This window comes from Penicillium maclennaniae (genome assembly GCF_028827695.1).
Source record: "Penicillium maclennaniae strain IBT 15551 chromosome Unknown utg000004l:1.0-3007600.0:1.0-3009580.0, whole genome shotgun sequence".
NCBI classification, from domain to species: domain Eukaryota; kingdom Fungi; phylum Ascomycota; class Eurotiomycetes; order Eurotiales; family Aspergillaceae; genus Penicillium; species Penicillium maclennaniae.
The window spans coordinates 579,379-602,266 of NW_026623216.1; the positions used below are offsets into that span (position 1 = coordinate 579,379).

At 49.5% G+C, this 22,888-nt stretch overlaps 9 protein-coding genes across 9 annotated transcripts; 6 read left to right on the plus strand and 3 right to left on the minus strand.

The window, feature by feature from the left end:
• Positions 1-399: 399 nt before the first annotated feature.
• Positions 400-1,054, plus strand: N7477_004402 (uncharacterized protein; the record flags this gene model as incomplete). The annotated part of the gene is made up of 2 exons (XM_056966065.1): positions 400-429; positions 512-1,054. 2 exons carry the CDS (start codon positions 400-402, stop codon positions 1,052-1,054), a joined length of 573 nt encoding a protein of 190 aa, XP_056822846.1.
• A 2,634-nt stretch (positions 1,055-3,688) lies between these two features.
• N7477_004403 (uncharacterized protein) lies at positions 3,689-4,592 on the plus strand (the record flags this gene model as incomplete). The annotated part of the gene is made up of 4 exons (XM_056966066.1): positions 3,689-3,790; positions 3,855-4,139; positions 4,202-4,333; positions 4,383-4,592. The coding sequence occupies 4 exons, from the start codon at positions 3,689-3,691 to the stop codon at positions 4,590-4,592; spliced, it is 729 nt and encodes a 242-aa protein (XP_056822847.1).
• A 472-nt stretch (positions 4,593-5,064) lies between these two features.
• Positions 5,065-7,477, minus strand: N7477_004404 (RNA lariat debranching enzyme; the record flags this gene model as incomplete). Its single annotated transcript, XM_056966067.1, has 4 exons — positions 5,065-5,108; positions 5,189-7,226; positions 7,276-7,377; positions 7,436-7,477. 4 exons carry the CDS (start codon positions 7,475-7,477, stop codon positions 5,065-5,067), a joined length of 2,226 nt encoding a protein of 741 aa, XP_056822848.1.
• Positions 7,478-7,869: 392 nt separating this feature from the next.
• N7477_004405 (ribonuclease P Rpr2/Rpp21/SNM1 subunit) lies at positions 7,870-8,421 on the plus strand (the record flags this gene model as incomplete). The annotated part of the gene is made up of 1 exon (XM_056966068.1): positions 7,870-8,421. One exon carries the CDS (start codon positions 7,870-7,872, stop codon positions 8,419-8,421), a length of 552 nt encoding a protein of 183 aa, XP_056822849.1.
• A 105-nt stretch (positions 8,422-8,526) lies between these two features.
• On the plus strand, positions 8,527-11,685 carry canA (putative cullin binding protein CanA; the record flags this gene model as incomplete). The annotated part of the gene is made up of 4 exons (XM_056966069.1): positions 8,527-11,029; positions 11,080-11,216; positions 11,273-11,357; positions 11,411-11,685. 4 exons carry the CDS (start codon positions 8,527-8,529, stop codon positions 11,683-11,685), a joined length of 3,000 nt encoding a protein of 999 aa, XP_056822850.1.
• A 985-nt stretch (positions 11,686-12,670) lies between these two features.
• Positions 12,671-15,265, plus strand: N7477_004407 (uncharacterized protein; the record flags this gene model as incomplete). The annotated part of the gene is made up of 3 exons (XM_056966070.1): positions 12,671-12,972; positions 13,026-13,771; positions 13,800-15,265. The coding sequence occupies 3 exons, from the start codon at positions 12,671-12,673 to the stop codon at positions 15,263-15,265; spliced, it is 2,514 nt and encodes an 837-aa protein (XP_056822851.1).
• Positions 15,266-15,767: 502 nt separating this feature from the next.
• Positions 15,768-16,577, minus strand: N7477_004408 (class I SAM-dependent methyltransferase; the record flags this gene model as incomplete). The annotated part of the gene is made up of 1 exon (XM_056966071.1): positions 15,768-16,577. One exon carries the CDS (start codon positions 16,575-16,577, stop codon positions 15,768-15,770), a length of 810 nt encoding a protein of 269 aa, XP_056822852.1.
• Positions 16,578-19,052: 2,475 nt separating this feature from the next.
• Positions 19,053-19,568, plus strand: N7477_004409 (uncharacterized protein; the record flags this gene model as incomplete). Its single annotated transcript, XM_056966072.1, has 1 exon — positions 19,053-19,568. The coding sequence occupies one exon, from the start codon at positions 19,053-19,055 to the stop codon at positions 19,566-19,568; it is 516 nt and encodes a 171-aa protein (XP_056822853.1).
• Positions 19,569-20,941: 1,373 nt separating this feature from the next.
• On the minus strand, positions 20,942-22,316 carry N7477_004410 (NAD(P)/FAD-dependent oxidoreductase; the record flags this gene model as incomplete). The annotated part of the gene is made up of 2 exons (XM_056966073.1): positions 20,942-21,637; positions 21,678-22,316. 2 exons carry the CDS (start codon positions 22,314-22,316, stop codon positions 20,942-20,944), a joined length of 1,335 nt encoding a protein of 444 aa, XP_056822854.1.
• Between the last annotated feature and the right edge of the window lie 572 nt (positions 22,317-22,888).

Below are 22,888 nucleotides of genomic sequence, written 5' to 3' on the forward strand. Positions count from 1 at the left end.
TCCACGGCTTTGATGACTTCGTTAGTCTCTCGTGGGAACCTCTCGGTCATCTTCGCATACAGAGCATAGTCATCTCGTAAGTAGGAAACCCCGCCTCAGAATCCTGTAGCCCTGATCATGTCAAGATGGACTGCAACAAATGGGCAGCTCAGATACAACTACAAAGTCCCGGGCTTTCAATTGAGATCCTCACAAGTGGATCAAGTGAGAAAACACGATATACTGTCAAGACGAGCAGCATGCGATAACCTGCCTCAGAAGCTGGATGAATTATGTGCTCGAGATATGCACAAAACTCTGCAGAAATGTCAAGGTCTTGCCCCTTGCTTTCTCGTAAGATTTGAAATCCTTTCTGTTTCAATCTTATCAATCCAATCTCCTCCTCCGTAAAAACATGCCATGTTCGCCTCGTTCTTCTGGGCATTTACTGTCGGTTCCCGGGCTTCAAAGAGATGAACTCTTTTTTTATCTCCAATTTCTAGAATATTGCCCAGACATAGATTCACTTCAGTCGACGATACCCAATATCGCGAATCTCAAAGAGAATATCGCAGTCGCGGAAATTCTGATCAGTACTAGTGCATGGCCTGGCTCGATTGACAATGTGGTACTTGGTATCTCCACGGCCGTCTTTACGATGGTTCAAACGGTAGCGAACATGGCACAGATTGAGAAAATTGCCGATCAATATGGGAAGGACGAAGAGAAACAACTGGCCGAAGAGATTATTATGGCACTGTTTCTTGTTGTACCGGTTCTGGGAGAGATCGATCTCATTTCTGAGAGTCTGGAAGGGTTGGCGAATATCATCAGAATGGTTGGTGATGCGAGTATGTTGACTAATAGTATCTACGACATCGCAACCCCTGATTCTGGCACAATTGTGATGAGCATTTTTGGCACATTGCTTCTAGGAGGTGTGCGTACTATTGAGGATTTCAACAAAATGGGTTCGCTGCGACGGAGTCTCACTGCGGATGATATTTCGAAAATTGGTTCAGAATGGGAGAAGTCTGACACTAAAATGAAAAATCTGATTAGTGTCTGTGTCTAATAATACGAGAGATATACAGAGGAAGCAGTGCAGCCATGGCGTTAGACAAATCATATCACGTTCACATGACGTATTGTCCATCATGATCAATAACCTCTAGAGTGCCCAGAGGCATGCAAAGAATAATAAAGTCATGCCGATATCTCAATAAGCCTATTCTGTAACACGTCGGCTAACTAACGGATGACGCATGCCAGCCGTAAATGATGGCTTTTCATGACTCGCGAATGGGAAAATGTTTTGCTACAGCTTAGCAAATTCCGCCCCAATTTCGTAGGAGCATCGCTAGAAATAGGAATGGAGTATCTTTCCTGTGGATCCTACAAGAGTCCAAGAAACACCTTGTCTGTCTGGAAACAGACAATGATCAGACTTTTTCTTGCATAACCCTCAAAGTTATTTACCGTTATTTACCATCCTATAACAATACAAAGCAAGCTTCAAACATATCCTTTCAAATAGCTTATCAAGCTGGAGAAATATCATACTTCGAAATTCTGTAATTAGTTTTTCTTGTAGAAACCCGAAGGTAAAGAGCTTATTATAAGTATGACTGATCATCAAGTAACAGATCTTGTCGTCTGAAGAGCTTGTGCTGTCTTAGTACATAAGCATTCTTAAGCTCCCGTTGACCTGAGATAACGTATCAGGATCCAAGAACTTCGAGCTTTCAAAATAAAAATTTTTCTTCTATCAGCCACCTATAGGCTTGGGAATACTGACTCAGTATTCGAGTAGTTAGCCGAAGCCGATTTCCCATACAGCTTGGAGGCCCAATGTACCAGATGACTCGTAGGACGGCAAATTTTGGCACTTGAGAAGACTATGGTGAGATATATTTGCTCTTGGATTCTTCTGACATGATACATCTCCTACATACATGGGGTCATTGAGTCAGGACAGACCAGATAAATTGTCGAGTCTAGAATAACGCAAAAGAGTGGTTCATGCCTGGATTAAGCACGAAGAAGGGCATGGAGGACGCATGAATATCGTGATATCGCATCGAACGCAGATAAGAAATAATCTGGAAAATCCAGGCGTAAGCGAAGGGGTAGCATTAAGCAATCTGTGAAGGGACATTAAATTGCGAAATAACGTAAAGATAGTCTTTTCAGAGACGACCCTCTTACTTGAAAAATACTACCCCCAAACAAACCAGAGTTTATCGATCCCAAGGAGTTAGAGGGATGCACTAATAGGCCCAATCTCTGCATGCAACCGAATAGAAAATAAAGGGGAAGTGGGAAGTGGGAAGACGGCGTGCCCGATTAGGTTGTCAAAATTACAGGGCGCAGCAATGAGTAGGTAGACGGGAAGGAGGCAAAAAGAGCTGAGTTCTGATGTCCAACAGCGCGAGACGCGGGTTTTGCAAAATATCGGAGTGACGGAAAGGGAGATTCCTTGACGGCACATTGAAGCACCAAATTAGAAAAAGCAAAACAAGCCAGAACAGGCAATTCACAGCTCCGCCGTTTGAAACAAAACAGAGCAAGTATACATCTCAGTGTGTTTCTCATCTTTTCTTCTGTCACAGCCCACCACTTGAATGTTTCGAAGTGAAAAAGTTCAAAAAGCAAGGTATTTGACACTGCCACGTCAATGTTAGGCTAAACGCCGAGCGTAGCCTTTCTCGGGATAGCCCGAGGGCTTATTATGCACGACGGCCGACAGGGCATCTAATTGATCACCATAATAAGTCCCATTTTAGCGCCGAGACGTCTGCAGACTACTTCAAGCATGGTAGCCCCAACTTTCGGACGCTCTTACAAGCACCGCCTTCCATCAGTCCCCGGACTTTGGAACCCCGCTGAGCCAAAGATACCCTCAGCTTTATAGGCCTGGTTTGGGCATGAAAATTCCAAGTCGCTGAAGATGTCTTCGAAAGGATCTTTCGCCAGCGGCAGCCAAGAGCTTTTCTCGGAAAAATCGCCCGTATCCGGGACTTTTTTACAAACAGAAGCGGTTCATGTGTTGGAACGAAAGCTTGGTAGCGACGCTGAACGGACACAGCGTTTATACCATATTGACCGCGTTATAGGAATTGGAGAATACCATAGTCGACTCTCAACATTGGAAAGTGAACTTCCTGTAAGACCCAGAAGATCTTCAAGACATCTCGGAGAGACTAAATTCACACAGACTCAAGCTGATTCTTCACAACGTATATTGTATGAGCATCATTCCCACTAAATCAACTTCTGTTTAACATATCAACACAAAGGTTTGCAACCACCGAATCTATCGATAGCTGGATATCCAGAGGAAACCATGGCTTTTTTCCGGATGGATTTAGCCTAGCCGTATCAAGAAACCTCAACGGTTCCTCTGGATGTGAATATCGTCGACATGTTAACGGAGAGGTTGTTGCCCACGGTCGCGTACCCACCCCTTTATCTGGTCTTATTAGCCTCTTAAAAACACATGTACTGATACTCAGCAGACTCATGGGTCCAGTTCAAAATCAAGCGTGTCTTCCGAGCCTCCCGATCTTTCCGAACATACGATCAGTGGATCCAGCTTGCGATGTTTGTGCGACAGGACTATAGCAGATCAAATCAACTAATCATTTTTGTCGACTGTCCGGAACATCTTCGTGAGAAATTCTCTGCCATGTCTGCTTCAATCGGGCAAATGCACTCTTTCGGGTGGTACGCAGTCTTTGTCCAGGAGATCGGCAAGCTGTTCGACCAGGCGATCTGGGAAATACGAGGTATAGTCTGGGATATTGAAGCGGTAATCTCGAGCAACCTTTTTCCTGGTTTACTGCTGCAGTTGCTAACCGTATAATCTCTTACAGTATCATAAGGAGATAGAAACTTTTCGACCAGAATTCCTCTTCCTTCATGATATCGCTCGGCACGTCAGCCACTCGAAGGAAATTCTCGACGTCGCTTTGGAAACTGTTGACAGTCTAATATACGAGAACGAAATGCTCGTTCAGACAAAACCCTCTCCTTACACCGCAAGGCCATGGGACTTTGAGGATATCAAACGCCAGTTGTATTTTGGGAGAAAGAGTATATCTGCGACAAAGCTTCGCTGTGTCTCGCTGAGTGAACGACTTCAGAATGAGATCAACTTGGTATGTCTAACCCAATGACATTCTCACAGAATCGTTGAGATCTTCGGACTGAGTCGTATTAGGCATTCAACATTGTCGCCCAAAGAAACAACGAAGTCTCACTCCAGCTCGCCAAACACTCACTCAGCGACAACACGATGATGAAGACGGTGGCAATCGTGAGCATGATCTATCTACCAGGGACATTCGTATCAGTGAGTTTTAATTATTCTGTCCATCGTTCTCAGCAACTAACCATTTTAGGGAATATTTGGCATGAGCTTCTTTGACTACAACTCAGAGAAGAAGAGGCTAGACGTCGGCACCGACTTCTGGCTATACTGGATAGTTACGATCGCTCTTACACTTGCTACAATGGGCATTTGGCTCTTATGCTTGAACCAAAATCCGATCAAGGATTTTGCTACGAGAAAAACTGAAAAAATGAGGTCCGCGGGAATGGCAAGAAGCTAGGATACTCGGCCAAGTGAGTTGCACATCGGATATACAATTATGGCATTGAGGCAATATGATCGAGTAGACGTCTGAATAGAGATTTGTTATGAGTGGCTTTGTTTCACACAGGACAAGAAACCTCTCCCAATTCATTGAGTCCTTGCTCTCGCGTACATGTTCATCAGCCGTGCATGAGATCCCTTTTGGCAGTCTTTGAGCTCGTCTGCATAGCCCTCGTTTAGGAAAAATTCTTCAAGGGTTTCGGTACGAATGCATGGGAGGACAAATAGAATGAAGAAGAAGAAATAAGTCTTAAGACATTTCGAGAGTAAGCTATCCTTGATATTTCCTCATTGACTCGATTTTGCAATAATGCTCATTGAAAGGTCTTGAACACTTGTTTCAACCTGCGGATTCAACAGCAGGCACAATGAGAATGACTTCATTCGGCTACCTGCTTATCCAGAAATCCCCTTCACAATGATTTGGATCAAGGCTGAACTAGATTGGTTTTGAATATCCATGTGTAGAAGTCTGGAATAAAGATTAGTGACCTCCACCACGGCCTCGGCCACCACGACCTCCACGTCCTCCGCCACGTCCACCACGCCCACGGCCAGGGCCACGATCACCACCGAAAGAACGATAGTTCACAGGACGAGGGCCGGCATCATGTCTGGCAATGGCCTCTTCCTCCGAAATCTTAAAGGGGTTGGGAATCTGGAGCAATTCCGTGAACTTCGTGGTTTGGATGTTGCTATACTCTAGCGGTTGATCTGAAGTGGTTATCGGGACCGAAGGATCGTATTTCGGGGCGCTTTGTTCGAAATTGCAAGGAACATCCATGAGACCCTTCTGCACAAGGTTCTCTTCAACCCATTGCTCCTGCTCCAGAATTCTGCGGAGGTACTCTTCCTCCCCGAGATTCGCAGGGACGGGAACTGTGGGTTCGCCAATGCGGATATCACCGGCAAAGACACGCGTGATTGCGAGCCATTCCTTATCGTACTGCAGATGGTAAGGTCTTTCATACTGTAAAGAGCCCTGATCCGAGATGGGATGGATCTCCACGAGCTGGAGATACGGATCGCGGTTATTGGGTTTATCAAGGGCCAAGAATCGAGTGAACCTATTCTGAATCGCCGGCGGGTGAGTCATTTTGACTTCTCGAGGTGAGGAAGCGATTGGACGAGAAAGACTAGCTGGGAGACTGTTCCGTAAGGTCTGATCCACTTCGGATCGAGACTCGGTGGTACCATCAGTAATCTCAGACAAACCCACAGGCTCCATGTTCAGATCAGCATGGGCCAACGTGGAGACACCCTGAGGAGTCTTCCGAGGTGCAGATGACATGCTCTCATTACTCGACTCCAGACTGATCTCCTCGTTGTTCTGAACCTTGGCATCTTGACGCAATTCAAGCGTTTTTTGGGGGACTGCTGTCTCAAGATCGTCATCGCTAGATCCCAGGTCAATCTCCTCTTCGTTCTGCACCTTAAGTCTCTCTGACAGCAAGGAAGTGTCCATGCGAATGGTATTATCATCACCGACGGCGTCACGATCATCATCACTAGACTCCAAATGGATTTCTTCTTCGTTCTCGACTTTAAGCTTTTTTGTCGGCGAGGGAGCATCCATGCGAACGGCAGGATCGACTCGGCGGTCACCGTTATGAAATGTCACACGCTTCCACTGGGTCTCGGGAGCTTTCATAGTTCGAGATCCGGCTTGTTGAAGTTCCTCGCGCAGTTTGAGCGTTGCATCAACCTCTGCCTTGCAAGCCATTGGCTGGAAATTGTTCCAACCAGCAAGGCGCTCTGCCTCGTTACCGATGGCTGAGGATTTGGCTTTCATTTCAGCATTGGGAGCAGTTGAGGTCGCATCGAGACCCAAATTGTCTGGGTGCAGAACCTTCGTGTTCAAGTTGCCATCCAGATCCGTAAAAGCAGAAGAGTGAGCCAAGGTAGATGGGACGTGTGTTGTAGACGAATCAGCGACGTCGACAACAGCCCACTCAACGGGCTCGCCAGGAGTAGGATCAGTCTTCTGTAAGGTCACGCCATCATGAGGCATGGTGGCGGCGAATTGAACATGCAAATGGGCTGACAGCCAGTACCGAGGCCTGAGACGTTCCACGACTTGAAGAGCAGCGTTGTTGCCTAATTTTCCTGTGATTGAATCCTCGCGGAGGAAGGGCTTTCTTCGGAAGAGGCTTTTGGAATCACCAAATTTCTCGATACCACGAATCCAGTCATGACTCAGACCAACATCCACTTGGGTACGGACCTGGAGCAGCTTGCGGATGTCAATCTCCCGGACATGGTAGATGCTACCACGATCATCGTTGTTGTATGGGAGGCGCTCGGAGTGAGGCTTACGATAATCGTAGCCTTTCCAAATACCAGACATTCCAGAGATTCGCACGGGACCTAGACGGATGACGTTGGCGGCTCCCAGGAAGTAGATGTTGGGGCATGCCCAGCCGCCGTAGTGGAGCTCGCGGAGGTAGTTGCTTGCCTCGTGATTTCCGCCCACAAAGATGGTAAGGTACGGAGCTGTGAGCTGGCCAGAGTAGTAATGAGCGAAGTCACCAAGTTTCTTGTACTTGTCAGGCATTTTGATGCATGTCGCATCATTGCAGTTGCGCAGAGTCTGTTCCATGTTAGATGGGAGCTTCTCTTAGAGTACAAGACAAACTTACCTGAGTATCACCGCCTAGGATGACAGCATCGACAGTGTCCCAGCCTCGCTTCTCACACTCAGCCTTGACATCAGCATATATTTGGTTGAGTGAGCCATGTACCTGAGGAAGTCAGTATCAAAATTCAAGTTCATCGCAGACTCCCATGGGGGGCACTGACACACCCGACGACCGCGAAGCGGGGTGGGTAAGGTTCAGCCATGACTGAAGGGAGAATGGAGGAGGTGAGGGCCACGATGTTGATGGTGACGGTGAGTTGACAATGAAATAAGAATCAGATCGGCCTCTGCAGAGGCGGAAATGACGGATAGTGCGCTCACTGCAGAACGGGCGTTAGCATGGTCAACTTGAAGAAAAGACCAAAGGAGAGTGAGAAACAGAAGAAAGGACGGAGCTGTTTCGCGGGGGACCGAGGTGAACAGCGGATGAGCGAGGTCAACGATGAGGTTTAAGTGGTGCCGTGATTCTCAGGCAAAGATTTGCACCACTTGAAATGTCCTCTCTCTTGATCTCGATTGGGCTTTTCTGCTCTTGTGCCACTATGCTTTGGTCGCCCATTTCGGCTCTATCATTCCTATTTATTCTCACTCGACAATGCCACCTATTGAGTCCCCCCAATTGCGTTTTCTTAGTGAAGCTGCACTGCTCTTAGGGTCGCGCAGCCCGTCCACGTCGGCGCATCTGTTAGATGCCCATACCCGTATCCTCCACAACGACCACAAATCTCTCAATGTGCGACAGCAGAAACATCACTGTGGAGCTTGCGGTAGCCTTAGGAAGTTACAATCTACTCTAGTTGATGTTAAACCCCGAAAAAAGTCTGCGCCAGGCTCCGGCGCAAAGGTGTACAAGTGTGCGCGCTGCCAGCAGCGCACTGTGATCCCGAGCAGGAAGACAGTACCAAAGCGTACGTATGTGACATCTGCGCCAGCTGATTCTTCGATCGCTGTATCCGCTCCATCTACAGCTACGAAGGCCTCTGCGCCGTCTCCTTCCCAGCGATCAACGCCCCAACCCAGCAAAGCGGATGACAACGCTGGTAGCAAGAAGCGAGCTAAAGCACGAAAGCAAGGTGGTCTTCAGGCATTACTTGCCTCTAAAAAGAGTGCGCAACCTTCACTTGACCTGCTCGACTTTTTGCAGTAAACGCCTTGCACGGAGTCGGACCCACATTGTTCCGTCGGAGCTGCCCCGCCAGCTTTACATCTGTTGACCTGGAGAAACGCGATCAACTCAACCATCTTCATCACAATGTCGGTTTACTCGCACGATGAGGATCACGATCCTCAAGCGGATGAGCTCCGCGAGACTGCGCTGGTCACCCTTGAAGCTTTGATCAGTTCCTGCAACCAGCAGATGCAGCCGTATCTGGCTAATACGACCAGTGCAGCTCTTCGATTCCTCAAATACGATCCGAATGTCGCTGAAATGGAGGACGATGAAGAGATGGGAGGTACCCAGGATGATGGCAGCGAGGATGATGCCACAGAGGAACCTGACTTGGACGACGACGAATTCGACGACTTCGAAGAGGAAGACGGATACAGTGACGTGGATGACATGAGCTGGAAGGTCCGCCGGTGTTCAGCCAAGCTGCTTTACTCGCTGATCTCTACCTACGGTCGCAGCCGTGTCCTAGACGACGCAGCTCTATACCAGCAGATTGCCCCCGCCCTGATCGCCCGCATTGGTCGTGAAAGAGAGGAGAGTGTCAAGCTGGAGGTGGTGTCTACCCTGACTGCCCTTGTCCGTAAGACTAGCGAAGGGACCGGCATTATCACCTCCAATGGATTCCTCGAAGCGGTTGGCGGATCGAAGAATTCTCGCAAAAGAAGACGCCAGGACAGCGATGCCAGTATGGTTGATTTTGAGCCCAGTGTCGGCACGTCTTCTGCGATCGACTCTCCCGCTGTCCCATCCTCTCCGAAGTCTGGCCCACAGGCTGAATTGGCCCGTTCCGTGCCCCTGATTGTGCAAAGCCTTGTCAAGGTCTGGAAGCAAGCCTCGATGCCTCTTCGACAAGCCGTTATCATTCTGCTGAAGAGCCTTTCTTTGGTACGCTACGGCGGCTTAGCAGACCACCTTCAGCAGATCGAAGACCTCATTGCGGACGCACTGAAGACATCATCACTTTCAGGAAGCTCAGCGGCTCACTCAGGTGCGGCTGTCAGTGCAGGAACTCTGCAGATTGAGACATTGGGTTTGATCTCTGCCATTGCGGAGACACATCTTTCTGATGCGCTTCTGCCGTTCCTGATTGCTCTCGTGCCTGGCGTTGTCGGTGCTGTGAATGAACGCAATTACAAGGTCAGTAGCGAGGCCCTGGGTGCCGTGGAGCAGATTGTCAAGGCCTTGACTCCACCTCGGGCATCGTCCAATGCCTCCGATATGGCCATGCAGCTGGAGAAGCTTTATGATGTGGTTCTTGCCCGCATTGCTGACACTAGCGCTGATCTGGAAGTCCGCCAGCGGGCCATTCATGTCTTCGGTGTCATCCTCGCCCGCACGTCGGGTGAACGAGGTACGGAGTACCTGTCCGCTGACCGTAGGTCTCGGGGACTTACGGTTCTGTCTGATCGTGGCAAAAACGAGACCACACGTCTAGCAGCTGTTCGTGCCATCGACGATGTTGTAGTCCTAGCCGACCGCAAGCAGGACGTGACGGATGAATGGGTTAACGATGTTACTCTAGAGCTTGGTTCCAACCTTCGCAAGGCTGACCGTGCTTTGCGAGGCTCATGTCTGGAAGCTCTTCGCAGCATTGCCATGAACTCCAACACGCGCTCGCACCTCAATGCTACCACAATGGCCACTCTAGAGAATGTTTTGTTGCCTCTTCTGGCTGCTCCCGATTTCCACCTGCTTACTCCTACCTTGATCATCTTTGCTAAATTGATCCCCGGAAACTCGAAGACTCTGGTCAACGATGCCCTGATCTCGTCTATCTGTACCATTGTGAAGCAACCGCTGGTCGGCACCGTCCTGAAGGCATTGCTTCTTTTAGTCAAGGTTATTGGCGAGGAGGGCACCGGTGCTCAATTGATGCAAAACTTGCTGCAGAATGTTGGCATTACTGGCGACTCGTCCGTCGTTGGTCGGGCCATTGGTACCCTCTTAGTGCATGGCGGACCCAACCTCGGCGTCAAGATGGACGACTTCTCCAATGAGTTGCAATCCGCCCAAGACGACAGTCGCAAATGCCTTGCCCTGGCAATTCTCGGCGAGATCGGACTCCGGATGGGTGCCGAATGCTCTCTCTCTCCCGATCTGTTCATTGCCCACTTCAACTCTCCTTCCGACCATGTCCGCTTGGCCGCTGCTACTGCCCTCGGAAATGCAGCAGCTGGAAGTGTCAAGGCTTACCTGCCTATTCTGCTGAACGGGTTGACCAAATCTAATCCTCAGGGCTACCTTCTCCTCCACTCAGTTCGCGAGCTGCTCCAGCATCCTGAGGTGGTGCGCCCGGACCTCGCGTCTTCTGCCTCCAAACTGTGGCAGTCTCTCCTCGTCGTGTCGGAGGAAGAGGACAACCGGGCCGTAGGTGCCGAATGTGTTGGCCGTCTTGCTCTGATTGATCCGGCGGCATACCTTCCTCTTTTCCAGGAGCATCTTTCCACCCAAGACGTCGTCATCCGCGGCGTAGTCATCTCAGCCTTCCGGTATACGCTTGCTGACTCCAGCGACGCCTACAACGACGTTCTTCGTCCCCTGATGCTGCCCCTTCTGACCAACATGCTCGCTGACAACGACCTGGGCAACCACCGACTTGCGTTGACCACACTGAACTCCGCCATTCACAATAAGATGAACCTACTCCTTCCCACCTCGACGAACTGCTCCCGGCCGTCTTTGGCGACACACAGATCAAGCCAGAGCTGATCCGCGAGGTGCAGATGGGCCCGTTCAAACACAAGGTGGATGACGGACTCGAACTGCGCAAGGTAAGCGACATCCACATGGACTATCTTGGGGGCTGTCACTAATTCAATGATTCCAGAGTGCCTACGAAACTCTCTATGCATCCCTCGACACGTCCTTCTCGCGTACGCACATCGCCGAGCTGTACAACCGAGTGCTAGCGGGTATCGACGATGAGCAGGATATCCGTGCCATCAGCAACCTCATGACTACCAAGCTGATCACCATCGCCCCGAGGATACGGAGCGCCGTCTCGACCTCCTTGCCGAACAGTACACGAAGGTCCTCTCCTTCAAGCCCAAGGATAACGCCGTGAAGCAAGAATTGGAGAAGGCCCAGGAAGCTTCGCTGGGCATCCTCAAGATTACCAAGGAACTCAGCAAGGCGTTCCCCACTGCGGAGGCATCCAATGATCTGCACCACTGGAGAACCTACATGGAATACGTGCGGAAGCAATTCTCCAAAGAGTTCCAGAGTCTGGATGACTTCTGAGTGGGACCTGACTTCCTATGTTGCTGCCTAGGACCCGGTGATCCGTCGATCCCCGATGCGGTGCCCACTTTGCTCCTCAAAAGCTTATGACCTGAATGAATCCAAATACATCGCCCGAACCTGTGAACGTAGTCCTTTTCAATATTCGGTTTAGATTATAGTCCTCACCTGTCTAGCTCAGCTTGACGCATCATTGCTGTCACACACTGGGATGCCGTCTTTGAGGAATGAGTCATGGGTAGACCCAGGCAGCGACAAGCTGACCTGCATAGAATAATATTGCATCCTATTTGGTATGGTGTGCTCATGCATCGGAGAGGCCATACTGTGTGCCCGACCGGGCAACCTAGCACGCCTTGAATACGAACGATACTTCATCCGTAGAAAAGTGGAGACTTGTCTCAAGGCAGGACCCTGAAAATCTGGTTTTTGTGTCCATACAGTCTCTGGATCTTCAAATTATCATATTGCCATATTCGATGGAGCTGCGATTGTGGTCACACTAGCGATAGTTGAAGGCAGTCCAGATGGTTAGAGCTGGAGGGAGGATTTAAAAGTCCGCTTAGGATGAATCACGGAAGTCAGTCCTAGGAACCAGGGCGCGGGAGGCCAACGATTGGCAGAACCAACCCGATGGGGGCCAGGGCAAATATAGACCAATTAGATCCCATAATGTAGAATTGAGGGCTTGTCATTCGATGGTCAGACCCTTTTGTGGAGCTCAATTCCGAGACTTTCTGCGGTTGGAACTGTTGAAACACGCGACATGGCGGTTCCAAGGGAAACTGGGTCTAACGTGTCGAGGTAATCACTAGGTAACAGGTGTTCCCCATTTAGAGTGGGCACCAGGATAATCTGACCTTCTAGGCTTTCTGGACTTCTTCATCTTCATTCCCCCCTATAGCTACAATTCCCTTGAGCCTCAAGAAGGCATGAGTGTGTTGGTGTGTCGCGTGCCTAGCCTCTCCGGAGCAATTTCTCCAGTATGAAGCTCGACATTCGGTCTAAGGACCTGCTCCGCATTCTACTCTCTCCCACTCTATGGTTTGACGTGTACTGGCCGGCCTCGCGCAAGTATTTCTTCAACCTTCTATTCATCGGTGTAATCAGCGCCAAACTACTCCACATTTACTCTCACCTGAATTCATTATCCATCGGCCAATTCCTTCTTTGGGGCCCTACTTTCTTCTTACAGGATGTCATTTGCATTCTCATTGCGCTCTTCCTGACTCAAAATTTTGGCCGGAGATGGATGCATGTGCTGGCTGCATTGACAGCTATTCCTGGGTAGGTGAATTATGGGGAGTGTTTGAACGAAGTTGACTGACGACCATTTATAGAAGTGTGGCAATCTCCGGCCTGGCCGCGGCTAATATCTCCTTCTACTTCCAAACCGGCGCCGAGATCCATTGGCGACAAGCACATTACTTCCATCGCGATCCCGCTGCGATCAAAACCCTCCTCACCGGGTTAACGGGGATGCTCATCGTCGAAATCGCCTTCAGCGCACTCGCCTGGCTGTCGACTCCGCGCTTGTACAACGCAATATGGATTCCTGTGCGCATCCTCAAATCGATCGCGACCCCCCTTCCCTGTTGGAAACGAAAGATGGCAGCAGGCCCCAGGAGTTATGAACAGGTAACTCATCAGGACTGGGATGAGGAGGATCTTGAGTCCGAGGCGATGCTGGGGTCAAACAAATCTCACACGTCAAGCGGGGCCCGACCTTCTCTTTTACTACGCATAGTGGTGGGATCAGTCGCGACCTTGGTTCTGGTGCTGCGCTGCGTTCGTCCGTCGGATACAGCATATTCTTTTCTCTCACAAACGGTGATCGTGACCCCTTTTGAGAAACCCCCAGTTCATCAACAGACATCGTCTGTCGATCTTCCGCCATTGGACGGTGACTACACTTGGCTTTATAATCATACAGCGTTGAATACGCCCTCCAAGTTGGATTGGCTACCAAAAAAGAAACTGGCAGGATTCCGAGACTGGTACGCAGCAACAAGCGACAACGGTGCTTTACATTACGATCCAAACAAGGATCCTCTCAAAATCAGCAACCTCGACCGAGAGATTCTCGGTCCTTTAAAGGGACGCCTTAAACAAAGGCGACGTTCACATCAAACATGTCTTTCTCCTCAAGCTGGAAAGCACCCGAAACGACGTCTTCCCTTTGCGCAAGGAGTCCCACCTGGCCAAACTCATTCGGGAATCCTTCTCAGGTACAATTCCGGATGAAGTCGAGGAAAGACTTGCGAATCTGACCAGGAATGCCGAGAGATTCACCAACACACCATCTGGATTCGACCGATACGACGTTGAACCGTACGGGGGTTTTCACATGACCAATGCCTACACCGGCGATACCTTCACCCTCAAGAGTATCCTGGCTAGCACGTGTGGTATCGCACCTTTGGTCGTCGATTTCAATCGCGAGTATCTTCACCACATGTACGAGCCTTGTATGCCGCAGCTGCTCAGTGCTTTGAACTCGCTATCCAACAATACGAAAGTGGCGAAGAAGTCGGATGACTACACCACTTGGCCCTGGCACTCGACTTTCATGCAGAGTATCGATGATAACTACGACAATCAGAATCTGCTCATTCCGGCGATGGGATTCCAGGACAAGGTAACAGACAAGACGATCACCAAGGATTGGGAGCAGAAATATGGCAAGGGGCCTGAGAAGTTTAACTTCTGGGGCTATCCTGAACATGAACTGCGACACTACTTCTCCAAAGCTCTCAAACACGCCGAAAAGCACCATGAGCGTCTGTTCATTACTCATTTGACAGGGCAAACCCATCACCCGTGGGATATGCCGCCAGGCCAAGACTACGAGGAGTTGATTCATTCTAATGTATTCAATCATAACAAAAATGTCAACCGATACCTCAACACTATCGGCGTCGCAGATAAATGGCTGGGGGAGTTGATAGAGGTACTCGAAGAGCAAGGTGTTGCCAATGAGACTTTGATTGTGATGGTGGGCGACCATGGCATCTCTCTCATTGAAGATGGCGGCGTCACGCCTTACGACAATCCGCACGTCGCCAACTTCCATGTGCCCATGGTTTTCTCTCACCCGCAGCTACCACCGATCAACATCGACGGGCGTGTTACCTCTCTTCAGATTCTCCCCACGATTCTCGATCTTCTAGTTGAGTCCGCTTCCTTGAACGAAAGGGCAACCCACGCGATCAAGGATCTCCTTCCTCTCTACGAAGGACAATCAATGATTCGAGAGCTCGTGCCCGAGAAGGATGGTACTCTTGACTGGCAATTCACCGTCATGAACACTGGCGCCACATGGCTAGCCCTTCGATCCGCGCCTAAGCCATACCGCATCGTGATCCCAATGGTCCCTGATGTGGAATGGCGCTTCTCGGATGTCGACCTCGATCCGCACGAGGAGAAGACCCTTCAGTCCTTCACCTTGCCTCCATTACTAGAGCAAGTGGCAATAGTTCATGGAGAAGAAGCCGTTCAATGGATCAAAGATGCAGCACACGTTGCTCAATGGTGGGTGGCCGAGAACTGGAGTCGCTATGAGTTTGTTCCCGAGACTTAGCGACGGAATGCCGGTGACGTGGCGAAGCCACCGTATTGAGTACTCTCTCCGAATGCTGTCGTCGGTACCAGACTATTTCAACGAATGGTTCAGGCAGATGTTGAAAAGAAAACATTTTACTAAGCGTTCTCCGACGCTGCCGATCCGACTCTACCGGTGCGACGTCCCTGGTCCGCCTGTCATATTGGCCACGCCGATCTCGGACCCGCTCGATGCTAGGCGTGTCCCAACACCGTTTCTCGAAAGGTTTGTATACCCTTTTCTGGTTTTATTTGAGTAAATGATTTTGGCCATTTTGGAACACGACGCGACGTACATAAGATCCAGCCGTCATTTTCTCCGACCCACCCACCCCCATCTCTTCCGACCTTCTCCCCACCTATGTCAAGGTATAACGCCTACGACATCTTGCATCACTCGGCGCCATCTACACTTGCATCTACTATAATGATACCTCGAACCTATGCATCGCATCTCATTTCCATTCGCCCAAGAATGAAGACTACTCCTTAAAACATAAGATCTCCATACTAGGAATAGAAATCCAAGCATCTTCATGGTTCCCCCACTCCTTCCAAGCATCCGAAACCCCCTGCAACTCCTCTTGACTCGCTATCCCATTCTCCAGCGCCGTAGTCGCAAAGGAAGAATAAAGCGCCCTCTCCACCCAACTCTCACTCCACCACTTTGTATCCCCTCTATCTGCATAACACCACATCGTAGCCGAACACTTCGGGCTAAGCCCCGCCCTCTTCGCCCACGTATGTAACACACGGCCCGCATTCGGCTCACCCCCATTCTTCCTCGCGATACGATCATACAACTCCTGCCAAGTCTTCAAAGCCGGTAATTCAGGATACCACACAAAAACACCATAATCAGCCTCCCTCGCTGCAACAATTCCTCCGGTCTTCGTGACGCGCTTCATCTCCTTGAGTATGCCCACGGGATCCCCCACATGCTGTAGAACCTGATGACAAAAGACGACGTCAAAGGTGCCATCTTCGTAGGATAGACCATTTGCGTCTCCCTCGACGAAATCGACATTCGTAAGACCTTTTTCCTTGGCGAGGGCGCGTGCCTGTGTAAGGATTGACCCGGCGCGTTCAAGGCCTGTGATGTGGCCTTGGGGAATCAGAGCTGCCACGTCGACGGTGATTGTTCCCGGGCCGCAGCCGATGTCTAGAATCCTCATGTTTGGTTTCAGGTGAGGTAGGAGAAAGCCGATTGAGTTAGATGCAGTGCGCCAGCTGTGGGAGCGGACGACTGAGGCGTGGTGGCCGTGGGTGTAGGTTGCTGTTTCTTTGGCCATTTCGGGAAGGGTCATGAATAATTAAGCAGTAGAGTTGTATACTTTATGAGTACGACTGATAGGAGATTGCTTTTTGCTTTTTTTCTTTGTGAGATTTGTTGTGCTATTGCTTGAACTTATGGACCTTCACTGGTGCTGCAGATGTGTAGTTCGTTGGCCGAGATCGGAGAGTGACTTGGTGGGGCTTGGCGGTAGATGCTTCATGCTCTTTGCTTATTGGTCTTTTCCAAGTGTCCGAACTGACTGGGGAGAAAGAGGGGAGCAATAAGTGGGATAGATCTTCTGATCCTCATTTCGAGTCAGTACTTTCAACAGCTGGGTAGATCTGGGGACTCCGTTGTCGGCCCAGCTGTGTGTGTCAGTACGGATACCGCGGTGGACCGGAGATACAATTATCCTTCATGTTTATTTCTTATGTAATCTAGAATCCCCTTATAAATTGGCAGAATGAGGGGTAATACAAGAACAGAGCTTTAGGCATCATTGATTGGTTGCATACATTTCATTCCGACAGTCATGAGCCCGGTTCGCATTTATCCTGGACTTTGTGGTCAGAGGTTCGAGCCACAAGAGGAGCATTAAAATATGAAATGGTTGGGTGCAAGTGAGCCATACGCTATCCTTACCCGCGAATACCCGTATAGTCAGTCTCGTTTAGTCCCTAGGGGCCCGGCAGAGAAGATCCGGACAGATTTTCCCTAGGCGAAAGACAGAAAAAGACTATTGCCCTCAGAAGAGCCGAATATACCACAGTTGAAAAAGTCCGAGGTTTTCCTGCATACAGCAGGATACCCCCTATGATAGGGCGCATCCTGAGGGGGTGTGTCGGCATGAAAACATGACGGATCTAGCACTAAAAGTGTCATTGGCATTTTTAGTCTAGTGGTCAAAGTTTTGACAGTGTGTTGAGGCCTGAGGCATGAACTGGGTGGATACATTATCCGCGAAATAAACGAACAGACTTTTAGGTGCATCTCAACCAAAGATCGTTCTCAGAAAAATATCGTACATTCAGATTTTTTTTTTTCTGGGGGGTAATTGGGGTCGGAAGAATGGCTAGTCCCTACGGTCTATGGGGTGCACACAGATATTCACTACGCACGATTGAGGAGAAAGTCGATATGATGTCACAGATATTGTTACTTAAGAGCATGACCAGCCAAAGACCTTTTGGCTTCTGGTCCTGGCAGCCATTTTCTAGATGCAAAGTTAGTTGTCCTGCCTCTTACTTGGCAGCCTCTCAAAGGATTTCAACGATATGCCAATACTTTGGTTGGGATAAGGGTCTAGACCAAAGGATTTTCCAGGGTCCCAAGTGGGTAGGAATGGGGCCAAAGATGGGTTGTCTGGGCCTCTGACGACGGACCCAGACCTCGGACAGGCAACCTTCTTTTCCGAAGAAGTAATGTTGCCGTGTGATTTTTGTGCTAGTGTAGAGTGGGAGGTGACCCACTAAGCACTTTCCTCATTTTTTGAACTTCTGAAATTCTAGTCCAAAGGCACATTTGACAATCCCTTAACCCCACCAGCATCTTGTAGATCACCGATAAAGCAGATCTATGGGGTAGCCCCACTGCGTCAGCACGGCATGCATCTATACAATCATGCTTAGTGACCCTGATTCTAGTTAGTTCGATGTGCCACGCGGACTCAAACTCTGGAATGGCTATACCACGAGAATCTCGCGTGGCGACCGACTTCAGGGCAACTGGGCTCGGATACGTCTCGCGTAGGGTGATTCTTCCGCTCACTAACAAGTTTCCAGATTTTTCGGGCTCCTTCGGTTCCTTGTATGAGACAGATTTGGTTCAGTTCCTAGGTGCCTGCAAGCCCTTTCAGGGACTCAAAGTTTGACGCCTGTTGTGTGGCGGGTGAGGGTGAAATCCTACGCGTCGAACCAGGAGAATGCAACCAGGAAACCAACCCTCTGATGTCAGTTTCTCCTAAACGGTCCTGTCCCTCCAGGTCCCGAGCGAACAAGAAGCTGTACCATTCATATGTTATGGAAGGATGGAAGATTTCAAAAGTTAAAGAGGCCTGGGAAGCCTTCCATATCCGGCGATGGCGAAAGACGTTCGAGACCGTCGGATGTGAAGCGGCTCCACAAACTTCTAGATCATTGGAGAACCCCAGATAGTCATCGAACGTTTTGTCCCAAATCAGAGTTCTCCGATGGAGAGAAGGTGGTGGACGAGGTACAGGGACCAAATCCGCCACAACTCCGGCCTTCATCAGAAAGGATAAATAGCTCAGCTCGACACCCTACGATGTCCTTCCTTCCCAACAATCATTACAGTCTTTTCGACTCTACTATCTTTTTGTCTTTCTCTTGTTACGATCTGATCACTCTCTTTCAGATCCACACTCTCTCTTGACAATCTCTTGTCCTGTCTTGATACACAAAGACCCTTCTTTTTTACTATCAAACTTTTTACTGTCTTTTGACAAAAAGTCAACACGACTACCACATTCAAGATGATCTTCTCCAACGTCTTCTTCACCGGCCTTCTTGCCGCTACTGCCGCTGCTCTGCCTCACCGTGCCCGTGACACCAGCTCCGGCTCCGGCAGCGTTCAGTTCGTCAACAACATGGGCTCTGATGTCTACATGTGGACCACTTCCGCCAACCCTGGCGAGATGAAGACCCTCAGCAATGGCGGTGGCACCTACAGCGAGGAGTGGCAGACCAACCCCGACGGTGGTGGCATCTCCATCAAGCTGTCGACTACCACGAGCGACACCGACAGTGTTCTCCAGTTCGAGTACACCGTCAACTCCGACACTCTCTACTGGGACTTGTCTTCCATTAACATGGATAGCTCTTCCGACTTCGTCACCAGCGGCTTCTCGGTCGTCCCCAGTGACTCCAGCTGCACCACTGCCACCTGTGCCCCCGGCAATGCCAACTGTGCCGATTCATACCAGCACCCTGACGATGTCAACACCCTTTCCTGCTCGACTAGCGCTACCTACGTCGTCACTCTAGGCTAAGCACTTTCGTTCTTTCCTATTCTTGCTTTCTCGTTATTATGTCCTGGGCGCTGGTGTTTGGATCATTTCATCTGTCAAGAATTGAAAAAGCATTGGTGATTGCACATACTTCATCCCGTGGTCGCATACTGGATATGCACGGATCATATGCCTGTTTGATTTTTTTTTTTACATAGACATCATCATTATAGACAACATCATAGACACGAACATAGATTGTTTGACTCTCTTTGAACATCTCATTTTGGACCACTTCTCTGACCATCTTTGTAAGATAATCTTCTACCATGGTCAAGTAAACTTAGAGTCGGCTGTGACGGGTAGTTCCTCGTTTCCGTGGTTGCCGAGTGGCAAGTGAAGGCTCCACCCGAGCCAAGCCTTACCAAGCCCATCCAGGTCTCGCTAAATTATGCCCTTCACTGAGGGCTCACGATTAGATTGGAGGATGTTACTTACCATGGAACCATTTCTTGAGCAATGTAGTCAGCAACATGTCTGACGGAAATGATGTCAAATGAATTGGAGTCACAGCGTCTTGTTTCAGCATGGGACATCTGGCCTTTCATCATACTCGAGGACGGGTACAGGGTCAAGTTTGTATTCTCGCTGCATGATGCATTGACTAACGGATACTAAACTAAATAGAGTCAGACATAATTTGAATAAAAAAATATAGACTTGACATTCCGGACCCTTTTTAAATATACTCGTTTATTCTGAAAGATGTGCCGTACCCGTACCCAGCGGACTTCTGTTTGGAAATATGTCTGGGCGGTAGGTTGTTGGTTCAAGGCCCCCGCCTCAGCGATAGCAGATTTGAGATTCTCAATTGCCTCGTTGCTGACTTGATGATGCATGAATCTTTCTCATTTTTTCAGCTGAATATTGCACTTCTGGCATTGCTGAAGCAGGATTCCCACATCGATATTGGACTTCTCGGCATCAATGAAGAAAAAGTTCGTGTTCGCCGGAATTTGCGGGACAACTCCCATTCCCTTTAGGTCCTCCTCGAGTCTCTTATATTTAGCATATGTTTTCCTTCATAGCCGGCCACGCTTCCTTCAGTGCAACCATGGCAGCAGCCGTCAACACACCAGCTTGTCGAATCCCCCCCCCACCCCTGTTGCGTACGGGTGTTGGAGCCGATAAGTTGTGGTTAAATGCGGGGGCAGCCCCCACTTGTGGATATGGCATGCGAATGTGTATGCGATTCATTTGATAGTTGTGAGTCATGAGTCCATGAGTACCATTTTCAGTGGAAGCCATAAATGCTTCATCGGGAGTGGGCTCCGTCTAGTCACTAGCTTCATTGAGTATATTGACTGCCTTTACAAAACACATCAATCAATTACAGCTGCTAAGCATTTCATGTGTCACCATATTGATGGTAGTTCCCCATTTGACATCCGCGCAAGCCTCTCCTGATTAAGCTCAAAGCATTCAGGCAAGCCAGTCTCACTCCAATGTCCACCAAGCACAAGCTTGGCAACACCAGGCGCACAAGTAAATATCCTCGCCATGCCATGCCCATTGAACCCAGCACAAATATACTGCCCCTGACCCAGATCACCAACAAACGGCACAGAGTCCGTAGTCATGGCAATAATACCCGTCCAAGCGTCCTGCAGACCCTCCCCATGTCGAGCTTGTGTAAGATGGAACTCTGGGAAGAAATTATCGAGACTGCGAAGCGCATCATCCACCATTTCATCATTGTAGTGGGAATCATCGGTGCTGAATCGGCCAGCTAATGTCTCAGCACTAAGGGTCGGATTAGATCGTGATACACCCAGAACAAGGGTTCCGTCTCCTTGACGCTGGATCAGCGAGTAAAAGTGGTGAAGACTATAGCGCAAAGAAAATGTGCTTTGCAGAGCATTTCTCGATGCAAAAGCTGGCGTCGGAACCAATGTGTGTGCTTGGGCACGGTTTGGTCGCAAATAAGGCTCCAAATACGGAAGAAGCTGGGCAGCGTGGGCATTCGTGCAGTGGATGATTTTCTCTGCCGTTACAACGCCCTTGGACGTCATAATATCCCACTTTTTCGCCGTTGCGTTTGATTTCTTTGGCTTGACAATTGGTGAATAATTTTGCTCCCTGTTCGATCACGGCTTGGAGCAGAAACTGTGCCAGTTTAGCGGGATGGCTGGAGCCAGCGGGCCATTCGTAAGCAGCTACTGCTCCTGAGATCCTCGTCTTATCTTGGGCTTCTTTGCCTTTGTAGACTTTAATGTGCGAAATATCACCTCCTGCAAGCTCATACGCGGTGAGACTCTCTGCTTCGTACTTTGCGAATTCCTCGGTCATGCAGACGTCGAATGTGGTTGTAAGATTGAAGTCGCACTGCACATTGTGTTTCTTGACAAATTCGTCGACCTTTTCTAGTACAAGACGCTCGTTGGCGATAACTTTGAGAGCCTGTTCCGGCCCGTGAACTTTCGCATAAGCATTGAACCCTCGAAAGGCGTCAGGTCGAACATGACCTGCATTCCGAGAACTCGCCCCACTGGCTGCCTCGCGCGCCTCAAGAATGATGAGGTCTTCTGCTTTCACACCCGCTTCCAGAAGCGAGAATGCCGTTAGTCCACCAGCGATTCCCGAACCGATAATGACATATTTGGACGTCACGGGTACGGGGTTGAACTGATGTTCAAAGAGATAGGGAAATCCCCGAGTCGTTCGTTGCCAATAGCTAAGACAAGGGGTTGCATTCGGCAGGCTTCTGCTTGAGCCGACATCGGGCGACATGTTCAGAAGAGAGAACTAAGAAGAGAAATGACGCCAATGTGCGAGATAAAACAGAAATGGTCGGGTGTTTAAATATGGATGAATTTGGAGTCAACGACTTGGAACGGGATTCATCCACAGTGACTCAGTGCGGGGAAAGACTGCTTATCTCGTACACCACTGCACAGGTTCTTATATCTCGAAAGCACATAACATTGCTATCATAAGTTTGTCGAAGACAAACACTGAATAGGCAATCTTTCAGCCGACCAGAAGCGCCTAGAGATACCAAAAATGATATTCGGCAGCCCCTAGCGCACGCGCCACACGCCCTGTGCCCAGAAACGGGGACTCAGCGCTCGGCATCCCTCGCTCTGACCTTCACCATATGTCATTCAAAGCCAAAGGAATAGCAGCTAGGGCGGGGTTCACCCCATTCTAGGATCAAATTTGCAGAGCCCGGAATCATTCTGAGGTTGCTATAACCTCCCAAGGACAGTGACTATTGGTCGGACAAGCTTATCGGCTTGATACCCCTCGATCGGCGCGGCGACTGATCACGGCGTTGGTTTTACAATGAGATAAATCATGAA